The sequence below is a fragment of the Carassius gibelio genome, chromosome A3, assembly GCF_023724105.1.
Source record: "Carassius gibelio isolate Cgi1373 ecotype wild population from Czech Republic chromosome A3, carGib1.2-hapl.c, whole genome shotgun sequence".
NCBI lineage: Eukaryota > Metazoa > Chordata > Actinopteri > Cypriniformes > Cyprinidae > Carassius > Carassius gibelio.
The window spans coordinates 23,221,087-23,235,156 of NC_068373.1; the positions used below are offsets into that span (position 1 = coordinate 23,221,087).

The window sequence follows — 14,070 nt, forward strand, 5'->3', positions numbered from 1 at the left end:
GACACATATTAAAAATGCATGACCTTTAATGACTTCATTTATATCTTCATAGCTTTTTTCCCCTGTGGATTGTGATAATTCTGTGGATTCTCAAAGCACTGCGTGATGTACGTCATCTGAGGTCAGAAACAGAAAATGACTCCTTTATTTCAAAGGCAAGTCATTTAACACCTTTTCTACACCTTTTCATGAAAAGACATATATATATGTTACGTCAGCACATTCAGAATGCCATCTCAAGAGGGAAAACAATCTCTTTGAAAGCTTTCTCTGCCTACAAAAGCACTGTTTTTCTTACATAAATGGCTTTGAAACAGGCTGAGATGCAACAGGGCTGTCCTGTTTGGGCAAATTCTCTTTAATAATGCTTAGCTGTTGTGCTGCTCCCTAATAAATCTATCTCTTCTGACGTTTTGGCCAATAGAAATCTGAGCTTGGTGCAGGTTGTATGGAGGGATTGGCTGGCTTGTTGCTAAGAGTCAAAGTGCAGTTACTCATCGGAGGGACAGGGCATTGCCACTGCTGAACAGAGCATGCACCCCGTTAGGCAAAGACACATAAACAAGGCAGAAAAGCGTGTCGCAGCATGTTGAAATGTCATGGGAAATTGCGCAAGCGCACCTGCACAAAGCTCCCTGTATGTGCATGAGCAGAATGTTTTGTGCAGTCAAAAACACACGTTTGTTCAAGAGAAACTAGAATCAGTTCGGGACAAAGTAATGTTAAAAGTTTGCAATGTTAAAGTTTGTTACACATTTTTAAGTGAGATTTAACTTTGCACATTGTGGGTAGTGTTTTTTATTACTATTTTTAAAAGTTTCTGGGGGGAGGGGGGGGGGTCATAAAAAACACTTCATAAAAAGTTTAAAATCACAGAAAGTTTATTTTCCTGGATAAATTAAGGACAAATAGAAAATCCTAAATTGAAATATTTCAATTATTAATTATTCAAATAGAAAATAACTATATAACAAATTTTTAAAATAAAATATTTTTAAATAAATAAATATAAATATATATATATAAAACAACACCGTTCCAACTTTAAAGTACCTTAAAATGCCCTCTGCTGTTGTAGTTGTGTCATTACAGTTAAGACGCTTTTAAGTTATACATTTATGCATTCAAGCTTAGGTAAAAAAAAACCATGCATATCAGTATACTTCAAATACAAAAGAAAGAAAAACACTGTTTCAGAGTTCAAAAGTGTTTATTTAGTTTGACCAGGTTCTAGCATTACCATCATATACATTTTCCCCAGTCGTAACTTGCAATTACATATATAATATACTATGTGAATACACAAATTGTAAGCATAAGAAAAATACAAATACATAAACATGTTATAGAATAATAAGTATAGGAACAGCAGTGACCAAGTGGAGCAAAAGACATCTCAGTCTGCATTTGCCCGGTTTCAAAATACATTTTGCAGATTGCACGCTTGAAACACAGAAATAAAAAAATCTGAGGTGGAACACCTGCCCCCCCAAAAAACAACACTCACCAGGGCCCATCAGAAATGAGTTTATGCAAGCGGGCAACTGAAATGTAGACCGTGGCTGCTGACATAAGTCCAGCAGACATAAAGGAGATGTGAGATCGGTGCATCAGTGTGCACATCCTACTTTCTCCACCAAGATCTGGGAAGCAGGATGTTAAAAAAAAGTTTTAGGCCTGCAGCACCTTACAGTGATGACAATCACTCTCCAGTGTCGCAGCCTGGATGTCAGCGGTGAGCGAGGGGCGTGCGTGTTCAGTGCACTGTCTGGAGGCCGTACCAGAGGCACGTTTCACCACGAGACACTGACTCGGTGAGCAAGCAACTTAACACTCCACCGATAAGAATCCAAACCTCCTCTCTAGCTGCTAAGACACAAGGTTGACGTTAAACCAGGTAACTGAGAGGATATGTAAACATACAGGTCTTGAAACCAAACTAGGATGTGTTGTCACATAGTCAAGGTAAGTAAACTTGTAGTATTATTGTTTATAAAACACTAGCCATGTAAACTTCGCCTTGATCAGGCAATATTAAGAGATCAGATGAATCTCTGCAAAACAATTATAGCTTGTATTCCACTAGTAAAAGCCCTTTGTGTGTGTGTGTGTGAGAGAGATAGAGAGGATTAGGAAAAATAACATGCACTGAATATGATGCTCTTTAGTCTATATACATGATTTCAAATAGATATGCTTGTAGCCTAGCAAAGTTATGTGTTATTTCCCTGACCACAATTCCAAATGAAATTCAGAACTTGTGTAGGTTTATTAAAGGCAACATTGTCAAAATGTTTTTAAATAAACGACTGGATTATGTATATTTGGAATCAACTTTTGAAAAAAGTCGAGCCGAAACTAATGAAAAACTGCAGTGTTAAGCTGTGGATGTTAATTTGTCACTCTTTTAGAGTCTCTATCTCTAACCAAAGTGTGAACATAAGGCCTACAACGCCACTAATTAACAGTCGCTGTCATGTAAATAAAGCATTGTTCGAAACGGTATTGCCTAAACAAATCATTTATGCCTTCGTGGCTTTGCCTTAATTCTTCAATTAAACCAAATCTAGCTCTGTCTCAAAGTCAACGCGTTTCATTTGACAACAAATGAAAAAGTTACAAATAGTTCCAGTTTATCCAAAATCCCAGTGGAATAAATGTGGGGATGGAAGACAACATTTTTCTCTTCGGTTTTAAACCAACTCAAGGAGCAACAGTAAAACCTCACAAAACGTGAGGACACTTTGAGGCAAACTGTTACAGATGTTCTTTCACCCTCCTGGTATAAAAAACTAACACTATGCAAGTCAAAAAAAATAATCATAATAATAAAATAAATAAAATCAATCAAATATGTTCTTACAAACACACTAAATCAAAAATCCTTGCTATAAAAATCCACCGTCCCTTACAAGTCAATGTTATATATAAGCCACCTTAATAATGTAATATTAATCAAAAAATACTTTTATTTTAATTTTTTTACACTCCACGCTCTTAATTAAAATTATTAATGAGGTTTATCTTTCTGGCATAATATACAGGTTTCAGTTTATTTTATTTTGGACAAAACGTGCTCACTGGACCACAGATGACATGATAAACATATTTTGAGAAAGTTGATAAGAGACCCTGAGTAAACATGATTGGACCAGGCGTGATTGAGGCCCTTTTTGCTCAGATTACTAATGACATGCATATTCCTACCTTTCAAACAAAAGGATTCCGATAGATCCGCCGATGTCAGAACGACAAGAAACAACAGTCCAGTATAACTGTGCAGGCACTAACAAGTGTCAGTTAATCTAAAACAAAATAGAATACCATTCCAAATAGGTTGTCATTCCGCTTGACAGTTGTCTGTCTCTCAGTGTGATATGGTGCATCTGGTTTTGCCCCTAATTACAGGACGGGAGGATATAGATCTCAGTTGTTTCACATTCGAGAGCCTTGTTCTTGAAGAATCTGCAAGAGAGGAATAACTGATAATGAATGTGTTGGATGATGAAAGTGAGCATGTCTAAATAAAACAGATAAAAACATAAAATATTCCATATATGATTAAAAATGTATACATAGAAAAAACACAGTATTTTACATATTTCTGAAAATACTTTAAAATGTGTAAATATATGGCTGTATATAAAAATGCATTGTTTATAAAAAAATATATATATAATAAATCTAAAAGAGCATTCATTTAAATATTAAATGTAAATAAAAATGAATAAAATATAAAATGTATACAAAACATCTATGTTGAGATATTAGAAGTTGATTAATATTTTCAATTATTTTTTATTTTTATTTTGTTTCATTTTAAAATAAGTTCAGCTTTATGCTTAGCTATTTTAGTAGATTAAGTTAAACATATATTTTTTTTTCCGGTTTTAGTTAACTATAATAACCCAAAATCAAATGTATTCAATACTAATATATATATATATATATATATATATATATATATATATATATATATATATATATATATATATATATATATATATATATATATATATATATATATACACATTATGAATGACTACACACACACATAAATAACATTTAATAACTAGTATAATGTTTTTTTATATATATATACATATACATACATTTCTTAATATATAATGATTTAAATTAAATCTCTATGTTGTAAGAAACTGTGTGGAAAAGAAGCCTTTGCTACTGTGTTTGACTTCTAGCTGTAAACAAGCAAGAAAGCAAATAAAATAATTCATATCAAGAAGAATATTAAACATCTTTTAGAATCAGAATTTTAGTTTTTCCTATAATCACCCAGCCCTGAAGTGAGGCCTTGCTTATTTGTACAAGTGATTGTGTGAACCTCACAGGAAGTGTACAACAATGCCCTGGTGATGTCATCCCAACATGTTTATTACTTTACATGACCCCTGTTGATGCTTTCAAAAAACTACTGAAACAGAACCAAATGAAGCCACAGAAGAAGATGTACAGAAAGAAAATTCTAGCTGCAGTATCTGATGGGGAAGCATTAAATATTGAGCAGGTTTTCCATCATTATCTGGGATCCAAAAGCAGACTAGATGAGCTGAGGTTAGAATTCTAGAGCTTTCTAACAGGCATGAGTACAGGCAGACAACATGCATCAAACTGAGTATTAGTAACAGAGATTCAGAAAGAGAGAGCGAAAGAGAGAGAGAGAGAGAGAGAGAGAGAGAGAGAGAGAGAGAGAGAGAGAGAGAGCGCGAGAGAGGGAGCGCGTGCCACTGCCTGCAGCATTCAGCAGAGACCTAATTATCAGCTTAAGTGATATGTAAATGATTCCTCACCAAAAAACACTGGCGAAAAAAAATTAACTATTTCCACCTCCTTAGTGTGCACGACATGCAGGGAAACAAAACACTCAGGCATGAACACATTCGATCTGGTTAATCAACTCTTTGAGTATTGTGATGCCATGTGACCATCTGAAGAGCAGAGCTCTGGGATATTTTCTTACGATGTGTGCGCAAGTGACTATTTCTGTCTGTGCACGAGGGAAGGGTTCTGTCAGCCTCACCTTGGCCTTTTCACTGGGCTCACTGTTTGTGCCGTATGACTGATTGTGCAGCTCCTTGGAGACCACGCACAGGAACTCTGCTTGATCCTCGTTTCCGTAGTTGTATGAAGAGCCGATACTAACCAACTGGCAGGAGAGAGGGAAGGAAAACACATGACGACAGTATTTCCAAAGTGAACTGATTTGACTGCATAAGATATAATTGCATTGCTTTGGTTGGTAATAGTGTGTAAAATAGTACACACAAAAACCAAATACCAATCATGGGATGCTTTACATCAAAAAAGACCACAAAGAACCATTTGAAAAAAATAAATCCATTTGTCCAGGTCATATTTTAACCACAAATTCCAAAAATAAAATGTAATAATAATAATAAGTTTAGCTTAAATTGAAGTTTATTTTTAAAACCCTTTGCGTAGCATAAAACAACTTTAATTTTGTGGTATTGTGGAAATTAACTGGCATGTATCTGTATGTATTAGTAATATTTAATTTATTGAATTTTATTGATAACTATAATAAAAAATATATGAATTAAATTGCATTGCAAGTATTTTTACATCATGTTAATATTTGTTTTATTGAACTATGTATATACGATTGTTTATGCTGATTTAATAAAGATAAATTACAACTTTTTAATATAATTATATCACAAAGCAAAAAAAATTTGAATTTTTAATTTAAATTTAAATGTAAAATCATTCTCTAATCATGGATACATGAGGGTTGAAGTTGGGGGGGGGGGGGTGAATTGTCAATGTCTGTGTTGCACTTAGCAATATTACGGAAAAAGTCAAGTGGGCAAGCGAGATGAAGAAAATCAGCAAAACTCATCAGCAACATTTCAGGAAGGCTTTCATTGACTCTACTTGAGTACTGATGCCTCGGTCTCTTCACTTTTCAGGGACTGATTAGACTGAACCAACAGACGCTCCTTTAGATGCTTCACTCAGCACAGGTTGTTGAACTCCAGACACTACCCATCGCACCAATTACAGCTTGTCCCTCAAACACTCAAAGCGTTAAAGCTTCACTTTGTTTCTGAGCCTTACCCTTCCACCACAAGAGCATGAATATGTAAAATAAAATGTAAAACATGTAAAATATTTTACTTTTGTAAATTAATGTAAAATAAAAGCAAACACCATTTAGAAAACTAGTCAAATAAAAGCAAACTTAAAAAAATAAATAAAAAATTATACACCCTGCTCATAGATGCTAGATATTGCTAGATATTGCTAGACAACATTAATGCTTGTCCCTTGCCACTTGTGCCAGACAAGTGGATTTTGTGAAGGGCCAAGGGAAAGAGAATTTTACTTGCTCAAATGGACAAGTTAAATAATTAATACATTCATAACAGACAATAACTAGTACAGCACTGTGACTGATAACGGATAATGTATTGACAGCATCATGGTCAAGACTTGCTGAGAAATCTATTTTAATAAGAACATCACCACACACAAAGAAAAAACATGAATATACACTCTACGGTAGAACAAAAATGATAAATGTTCTATATAATATCTGATACAGGTAAGCAACAATACACAACCAATCTATTAGCACGATTGCATATGTGACAATGACTTTATGCAACAGTAGTTCAATAAGTAGTTAATATACTGACTTACATGTTAGAGAAGTTATTGATTGTTTTTCCTCCATATCGCTAATGAAAATAGCTCAAAGCAGAGCTACAGCAGTCGCGCACCTCAGAGCAACACACAACAGTGTTTTGTCACCGAATGATTCAGCATATCTGAACGAATCAGGTTAGCCAATGATTCACTGAGCCATTCATAAAGACATTTATTTAACGAATCCGCCGTTTGAATAAATGGGTTAAATCAATGACACACTTATTAAGACCGTGACCCTCCATCACCTACTGGTGGTTTGGTTTCATATTTTAAAGTACTGCATTTTTCTAACATTTCAGATTTGTATGTTTAAAAAAGTAGAACATTAATCTTATAACAATCGTGTGCAATTTTACTGTGTAAATGCATGTATGGAACCTCTTATCTTCATTAAACAGTCTGAGTAAATACAACTAAATGGCACTTTTGATGTAGCTTCTGTGTTTCCTCTGCAGTGGAAAGATGGAGTTTGTTGATACTGACTTCATCTGAATGGTAACAACCATACAGCATATTAATATTCTAATTAATGCATTGATAAAATGTACGAATTTGACAAATGTCAACACGTAGATTTAATATGGTTAATAAAATATTGCCCTTTATAAAGTTAAAAAGTGTCATAGAAATCAATAAGGCAAATATAAAGTAACACCTGATAAAGCATTGACGAGACCATTGCTTTAGAATAAATTACATTTATGCCAAAAAACTAGTTACGGTTTAGGACAGGACAAGCACGTCAAGACTACATGTCGAACCCTCCATAACATACACTTGTTCCATCATTTTGGCTAAATTGTGGCCATGAATTAAGAATTTGTTCATTTCTTTTAGTAAAACATTGCCAGATTGTACTAATTTGTTTCCTTGTTTTGACTGAATTAAAATGAATATGCAAATTAATTACAATGTGGCCAAGATTTACTAAAAAGAGGGAAGAAATTCATTGCCATAATGTATATATATAAACTTCTAACTATTTAAAAAAAAAATCAACTTATGTTGGATGGTGACACCTAATGATGGAAACCACAACACAATTTTGTATCTATAGCAATTTCTATGCACAGCGTTTTCAAGTTTATCTGTCATACTGTCACCTTATTGCTGCCAAGGCAACACATCAATACAAGCCAGAAGCAGATCAGGAGGGCACACACACCTAAATCAGTGTGCAGGGGAAAACCCTTCTAAACCACACACACATTACAGTGATTGGCCAACACCATCTCGACACCACATAAAGACAGCAGACATCCCCATTCACTACTTTTTTGCTTTGACTTTTCAATAGATGGATGCCAATGTGTACAAACCCGAGCTGGTTTGGTTCATATGGTTTAAAGAGAAAGAAAAAGCCCACTGATTCAGACATCAGGTCAACACAAAATGTTTTGCAAACTGTCATAAGGGCAGTAAAATGAGCATCCCCAAATTTGAATCCGTAAGTAACTTCTAACCACTGAAAGCAGCAGAAGCACCTATTTCAACCACTGGCTTTAGATCACAGATGTCCAAACCACCAGATTTAAAAGAACAGCATATTAAAGTTGTTAGACCCGGTGTACAATGAACACAACTGATGACCACAGCAGCTAACGTCCGTCCACACTGGAAGCCACATGCTATTGTACAATGTTCATTAACAGACCAATCAGCTGGAAGTTCAATTAATAAGTTAATGACTACTAGATTCACTATGAGAAATGATGTCACAAATAGCGTGAATGAATCACCATGCACTCTCTTCCTTCCTCAAAATGCAAATGGCTTCAAATCAGTCTGCTCTATAAGTGAGCTGCATGTTGCACAGTCGAGGCAGTGTCACATCGTCACTAAAGTTAATGAATTGAATTTTTCTTTTTAATTCTTGCCAGTGTTTTAACCATTCGACGCTCAAGACCGTGCGCTCATGCACACTTGCAGCACACACACATAATAATGCCAGGTTCACATTACTCCGTTTGCAGTGCGTATGTGGGGCATATTTTTTCTGCGCTCGTGTTAATGGACTAAAGCGTTCACACTGCACACACGGTTGCGGTCTGTCATTGCATTTAGGAGCGGTGTGTGTCTGCATAAGTGCAGAGATCATTTCCACAGAGTCTGTTTTTGCTGCGCTGCATGCGCTGAATTAAAAGTAACAGCGCATTGCAGTAAATATGAACATGACTAAAAAATAAAATTTTGTAATTACCATAAATGCATATAATTAAAGTCTACCGTGTTTCACAACTAACTCATAGGCTATGGTTTTTTTGGCGAGGTTTAAAGGAAAAAAGAGCACTTTTAGATAAACGAGGCAATAATTGTAATGTTCTTAATTAAAGTTCTTTATGAACCGCAGTATTGCTTGTAATGAAGATTGAAATGCAAAAGAAAAGGCAGTGGAGCTGACCGTTTCTGTCAATGGTAAGTTTTAATTTTAGAATGTTTGTGTTTGAGAAAAGTGGTTTAAATGTTTTGCTTTACCAACTTTATATAAATCTAAGTAAATGCAAAAGTAAAAAGCATTGAATGATTGATGAAAGATTGTATTACTGTACTGTGTAAAAAAAATAAAATGCTTTTTCAACAATATGATTCTCAAGTAACAAAAAAAAACAAAAAACAGTGAAAGCACAGTCCGTGCTGCTTCTGTAGCAGACATGGACTACATACACACTACAAACAGAGTATGTGTGAACCTCACATTCAGCTCACTAAATCAGGCTTGCGCTGTGTAAGCTATAGTGCAATAATTAAACAATTGTTGAAACAAAAATACAGTGCATGATCAAACTTTTAGTTGCAATAAATATATATTTTTGAAAAAATGCCCCCCCTCCAGCCCCCCAAAAAATACAATAAAAAAAATATAGTCAGTAACCAATAAGGTACTGGTATATTGTGCATCCCCAAATGCAATTCTACAGTTTGCTAAAAAGCTGAAACGAGAGTAATCCCAATGCTCTCTAGTGTTTCTAATCACCTGTTCAAACTTCCAACCATCTGACATCGTGGAGACCATCTGTGTCAGTTCCTCCTCCTGACACTGTAGGACTCTGTAGACGTGCTTCACAGGGAGCTGAAAGAAGAGGAAAAACGTATGAGAAGACAAAAGAATACTATATGAAGAGGCAAGGCACAAGCTCTGATTTAACAACAAAACGACTTGGTCATTCCTGGGGACCCATAAAAGTCATCAGATTACGCTGAGAAGGCAGATTTCAAAGGACACATTTGTCATGGGATACTGCAAGAGCTTTTTCCACATCAAACCCATGTAGAAAACAAGTTTGCATCTTTCCGACTTGGTAATATGTTTGAAATCAATGCCCTAATTCATGAAACAATAATAAATAATCTGTGAAGGAAAGAAAGCAAACTTTCGGAATAAATTTTATTCCAACAATTAGATTGAATTATACTGAACAATTTATGCAAGAATGGCTTAATGAATGAATAAATGTACTCTATTTTTTATTAATTTATTTATTTATTTTAATGGATGATAGAATGTAGATTTACACGTGATATAATTGAATTTAAAAAAATCACATGAGATTTATGAAAACAGTGTATTGCTCAAGTATTTGAAAATGAAAAGCTTTATAAAAAAAAAAATTTAAAAAAAAAAGTTTCCAATTATTTGAGTGCTTTGGCATTTCTTCATTTTTTCATCTTTCAAATAAGCCCAAGTGGATATACACTTTTATAACTCTTTTTCTATATTTTTAGGATTTACATATTAATTTTGTTCTTATAGTACATAATACACTTAATTCACCTCAAACTTATGTTGATTTTTAGAAGTGAAGTAACACAACAATCTTACACAAAATCAAGTAAATTACAGCCATTATAACTTAAACCCAAATGGACTTACCTGAGCCATCTTACAATCCCTCTCCCTGATTTTGTCTTTGACCAGTTTAATCAATGAAGTGATATTATAGAATTCAGCCTCTTCCAGCACACCTGATGGATGAAACGGATTAATCATTTCATCAAAAACCACATATCACAGACAAAAAAAAGCTTTATGTCAAGAACGCGTAGAGCTTACAAACAAGTTACAACTGAATTTAGCTGCCAGTGGAAAAAACGAAAGAAATCTAACAGCATGTTCAGACATATCTTGAAGTTCTTGATCGCATTCCCATCATACCTTCCTCTGCTAGGCCTCGGTTCAGCACCAGCTTCCCATGTCTCAGATAGTTGAGCACCGGACCAAAATAAGTGGGATCGCGGTCTATCAAATAAGCACCTGTTTCATCCTGGACGGGGAAAGAGTGTTATCAGTCCAAAGGATTTCAGCATAATAAACACCATTTTATTCAAATGTGGATTTTTCAATCAGGCTTAAATGACCTCATCAGATAGATTTGTTTTTATTAAATAAAGTTTATAAAGAAATAAACAGTCTGATCAGTACTGAAGAGTGTCTGTTAAGACAAGGTGTGGCTGACATTTAACATGCAAGCTGCAGAGCCCATAGGGACGCGGATCCATCTCCAGCACAACATCATTACCATGGATCAATACTGAGGTCAGAAAAATGAGCTTAATTCCACAAACATACACTCAAACAAAAGCAAATGGCAAATTAAACTGTAAAGTTAAGTCACACAGTTTCTGTTTGTAACGTACACTTTTTTATTTATAAGAAATATTTTTGTCGGACAGCAGAATTTCTTTGTTTTTAGTGGCTTTCAACCGCCGGTGCCCTAATAAATGATGCATACCGACCTTTAAAAGTTTAAAAGCATCCAGGCAACCTCTATTTCTTCTTCTATCACAAAGAAGAAGCTACTTATTAATTTATAAAAAAAGACCAATATACTTGTTTGACATGATAAATAATCAAACTCGGTGCATAACATATTATAGCACCAATGAAACCAGTTTAATGGATTCTGGTTCTGGATCAGTTCCTTCCAATTATGGTGTGTTTTGAGTACTAAAAGAGTTATTCATTTTGCTGACAGGAATGACTCCCTTAAAAACGTAAATGACAAAACACAATATTACATTTTATTATCTCCCTACTTTGTAATACTCTTTTAGAAGTAAACTCGTTTATAAACAAAGTGACCAGCAACCCAATGGTTTTCATTGTTTACTCCAGAAAAACACTAGCAAAATTATTTTCAATTGTTTAATAGAATGAGTAACATTAATATAGTTCATATCTTTACGGTTTAGTCTGATAAACAAATAAAATAGTTTAACTGGGTTGGTATAGCACAGTTTAACAATTTTAACACACTAGTTAATCTTTGGTTTATTAAGATAAACACTAGTAAGAACACTTTATATTTCGGTAAAACTTCACATAAGACAAAAATGCGATAGATATTATAAACTAACATACCAACAAGTCAATTTTTCTGCATTTAATAAGCTTGGTTAATTGGTCATAAATAGATAACCATGAATTGTTAGCTATTGTACAACCACTAGTGTGAAAATAAACAATTGTACCATTTGCAGACATAAACAATATTAATAAATGCTGTAAGAGTACGGTTTATTATTATCATTATGATTTTAAACAGTTTTGTGAAGCGTTACCAAAATGTCAATGGTTTAATCAGATAGCTCATAACTATTAACTTAGTTTCTAAGTTTCCATTCAAACAACCGCTTTAATGAGAACAACACTAGTAAGTTATAAGTTCTTCAGTTAGCACTTGACATGTAACGTTAGCATTTAAGTTTGTACTAATAAATGTGTTGTCGCATTTCAACGTTGAAGGCTTAAACGAGCTGAAGATATTCAAAATATATTGCAAACCACCTCTTTAACTAACGTTAGATCTGACTTTATTTGGCGAACAATCCTAATGTTACATCAAGTGTTATCAGTTAGGCTAAGCTAGTCAGCGGAGCTCAATTCATAGTAACTTTACCAGCTAGCCGTCTAGCTACAATTTATCATTTAAGCGAAACGAAACACTGCAGACCCGTCATGAGATTTTCCGGGTTTGACTGGACTGTTTTAAGTCCAGATACGCGAAGTGACGGTTATTGTTCATTGTGTGCTAGCGAAGAGCTCGCGGCGTTACATACCTTGTCAGAGTCGAGGTCGGGGTCGGCCTGGCACAGGCGGTACAGGAAAGATTTCGGGTCTCTGCACAGCGTTTGTCTCGTCGTGAGAAAGTACGTGCCGCCGACGTTCAAACGAACCCATTTGGACAAGTCGCTTCCAGACGGCAGCAATCTCTCTCCGAGAGAAAGAGCGGGACACCTGCGGGCGTTCGAGCCGCTCGGGTCAGGGCTCTTCTCCGCCATCCCTCCACTGTTCTCCCGCTACTGATAGAACTGAGCGAGAGCAGGAAGTGCGCGGAGTTTGAGAGTCGATGTGCCCTCCCATTTCAGCCAGATACACACAGGCTGTGTCTCCAAACACACTGCTGACTATCCAGACCGCGCACTGTCAGCAACCAAAAACTGTGCCCACGCCTTGATGCCCAGAACGATGATGACCTATCTAGGCAGCTCGATTTTTTTTTATTCAAACTGTTAAGACTGTTTTATACCCTACAGGAATTTTCACTTCTTTTTTTGCCCTTGTTATTCATGTTTTCTACTTCTAAGAAATGATGTAATTATTAAAATAACAAAAAAGCAGAAGTGGACTGACAAGGACGTCATTGTTGTTTGGGTATTTAAAACAGCCACATGATGTACTTAAGGCCTCTATGGAAAAAAACTACACAAATCTGAAAGAGTATTTCAATCAGTATTTCAGTCAGATTAACACTTGTCAAATTGTTAATATTACAAAGGTTTACATAAGTAAACTATGTGAAGTGTGAGGCACTTTGGGCAACAGTAGTTGCATTAAATGTGCTGTATAAATAAAAATAAAGATATAAGTGAGGGGAATCATGCTTTGGTCAATCATAATAATAACAACGTGATTAAAAAAAGCTAACATAAAAAGTCTAAATTATTACATACAGAGTCAATAATAATGATAAACAGTTGAAATTATAAAATATCTCAATGATAAATAGCAATCATGACATAGAAAGTCAAAATGCATTGTGTTTAGGGTTAAAGAAAATGTCTGTAAATTTAACAGATTAATCAGATTAATGTCCTTTTAGAAAACTACCAGTATTTTTTTCCATTTATTACAGCACATGATTATGAAAACGTGTTAGATAAATTCAATATTATGATAAAAAAGTCAATCATGAGATAAAAAAGTCATAATTATAAATTACTATAAGATAAAAGGTCAAATATGACAATAAATAAATAATGAGCCAGTAAGTCATAATTATTCGATTAAAATTTGAAGTTGTTATAAGCCAATTAAAAAATACAAAGTCGTAATTCATAAAAGATTAAAAAAAAGGACATAAACGTGAAAGTTTAATT

The 14,070-nt window shown here is 34.6% G+C and overlaps 1 protein-coding gene across 1 annotated transcript; it reads right to left on the reverse strand.

The window, feature by feature from the left end:
• Window positions 1-1,191: 1,191 nt before the first annotated feature.
• On the reverse strand, window positions 1,192-13,059 carry LOC127952372 (BTB/POZ domain-containing protein KCTD5-like). Its single transcript, XM_052550773.1, has 6 exons — window positions 12,751-13,059; window positions 10,847-10,955; window positions 10,565-10,656; window positions 9,668-9,763; window positions 5,042-5,167; window positions 1,192-3,465 (listed from the first exon to the last, which is right to left on the reverse strand). The coding sequence occupies exons 1-6, from the start codon at window positions 12,970-12,972 to the stop codon at window positions 3,436-3,438; spliced, it is 675 nt and encodes a 224-aa protein (XP_052406733.1). The 5' UTR covers window positions 12,973-13,059; the 3' UTR covers window positions 1,192-3,435.
• Between the last annotated feature and the right edge of the window lie 1,011 nt (window positions 13,060-14,070).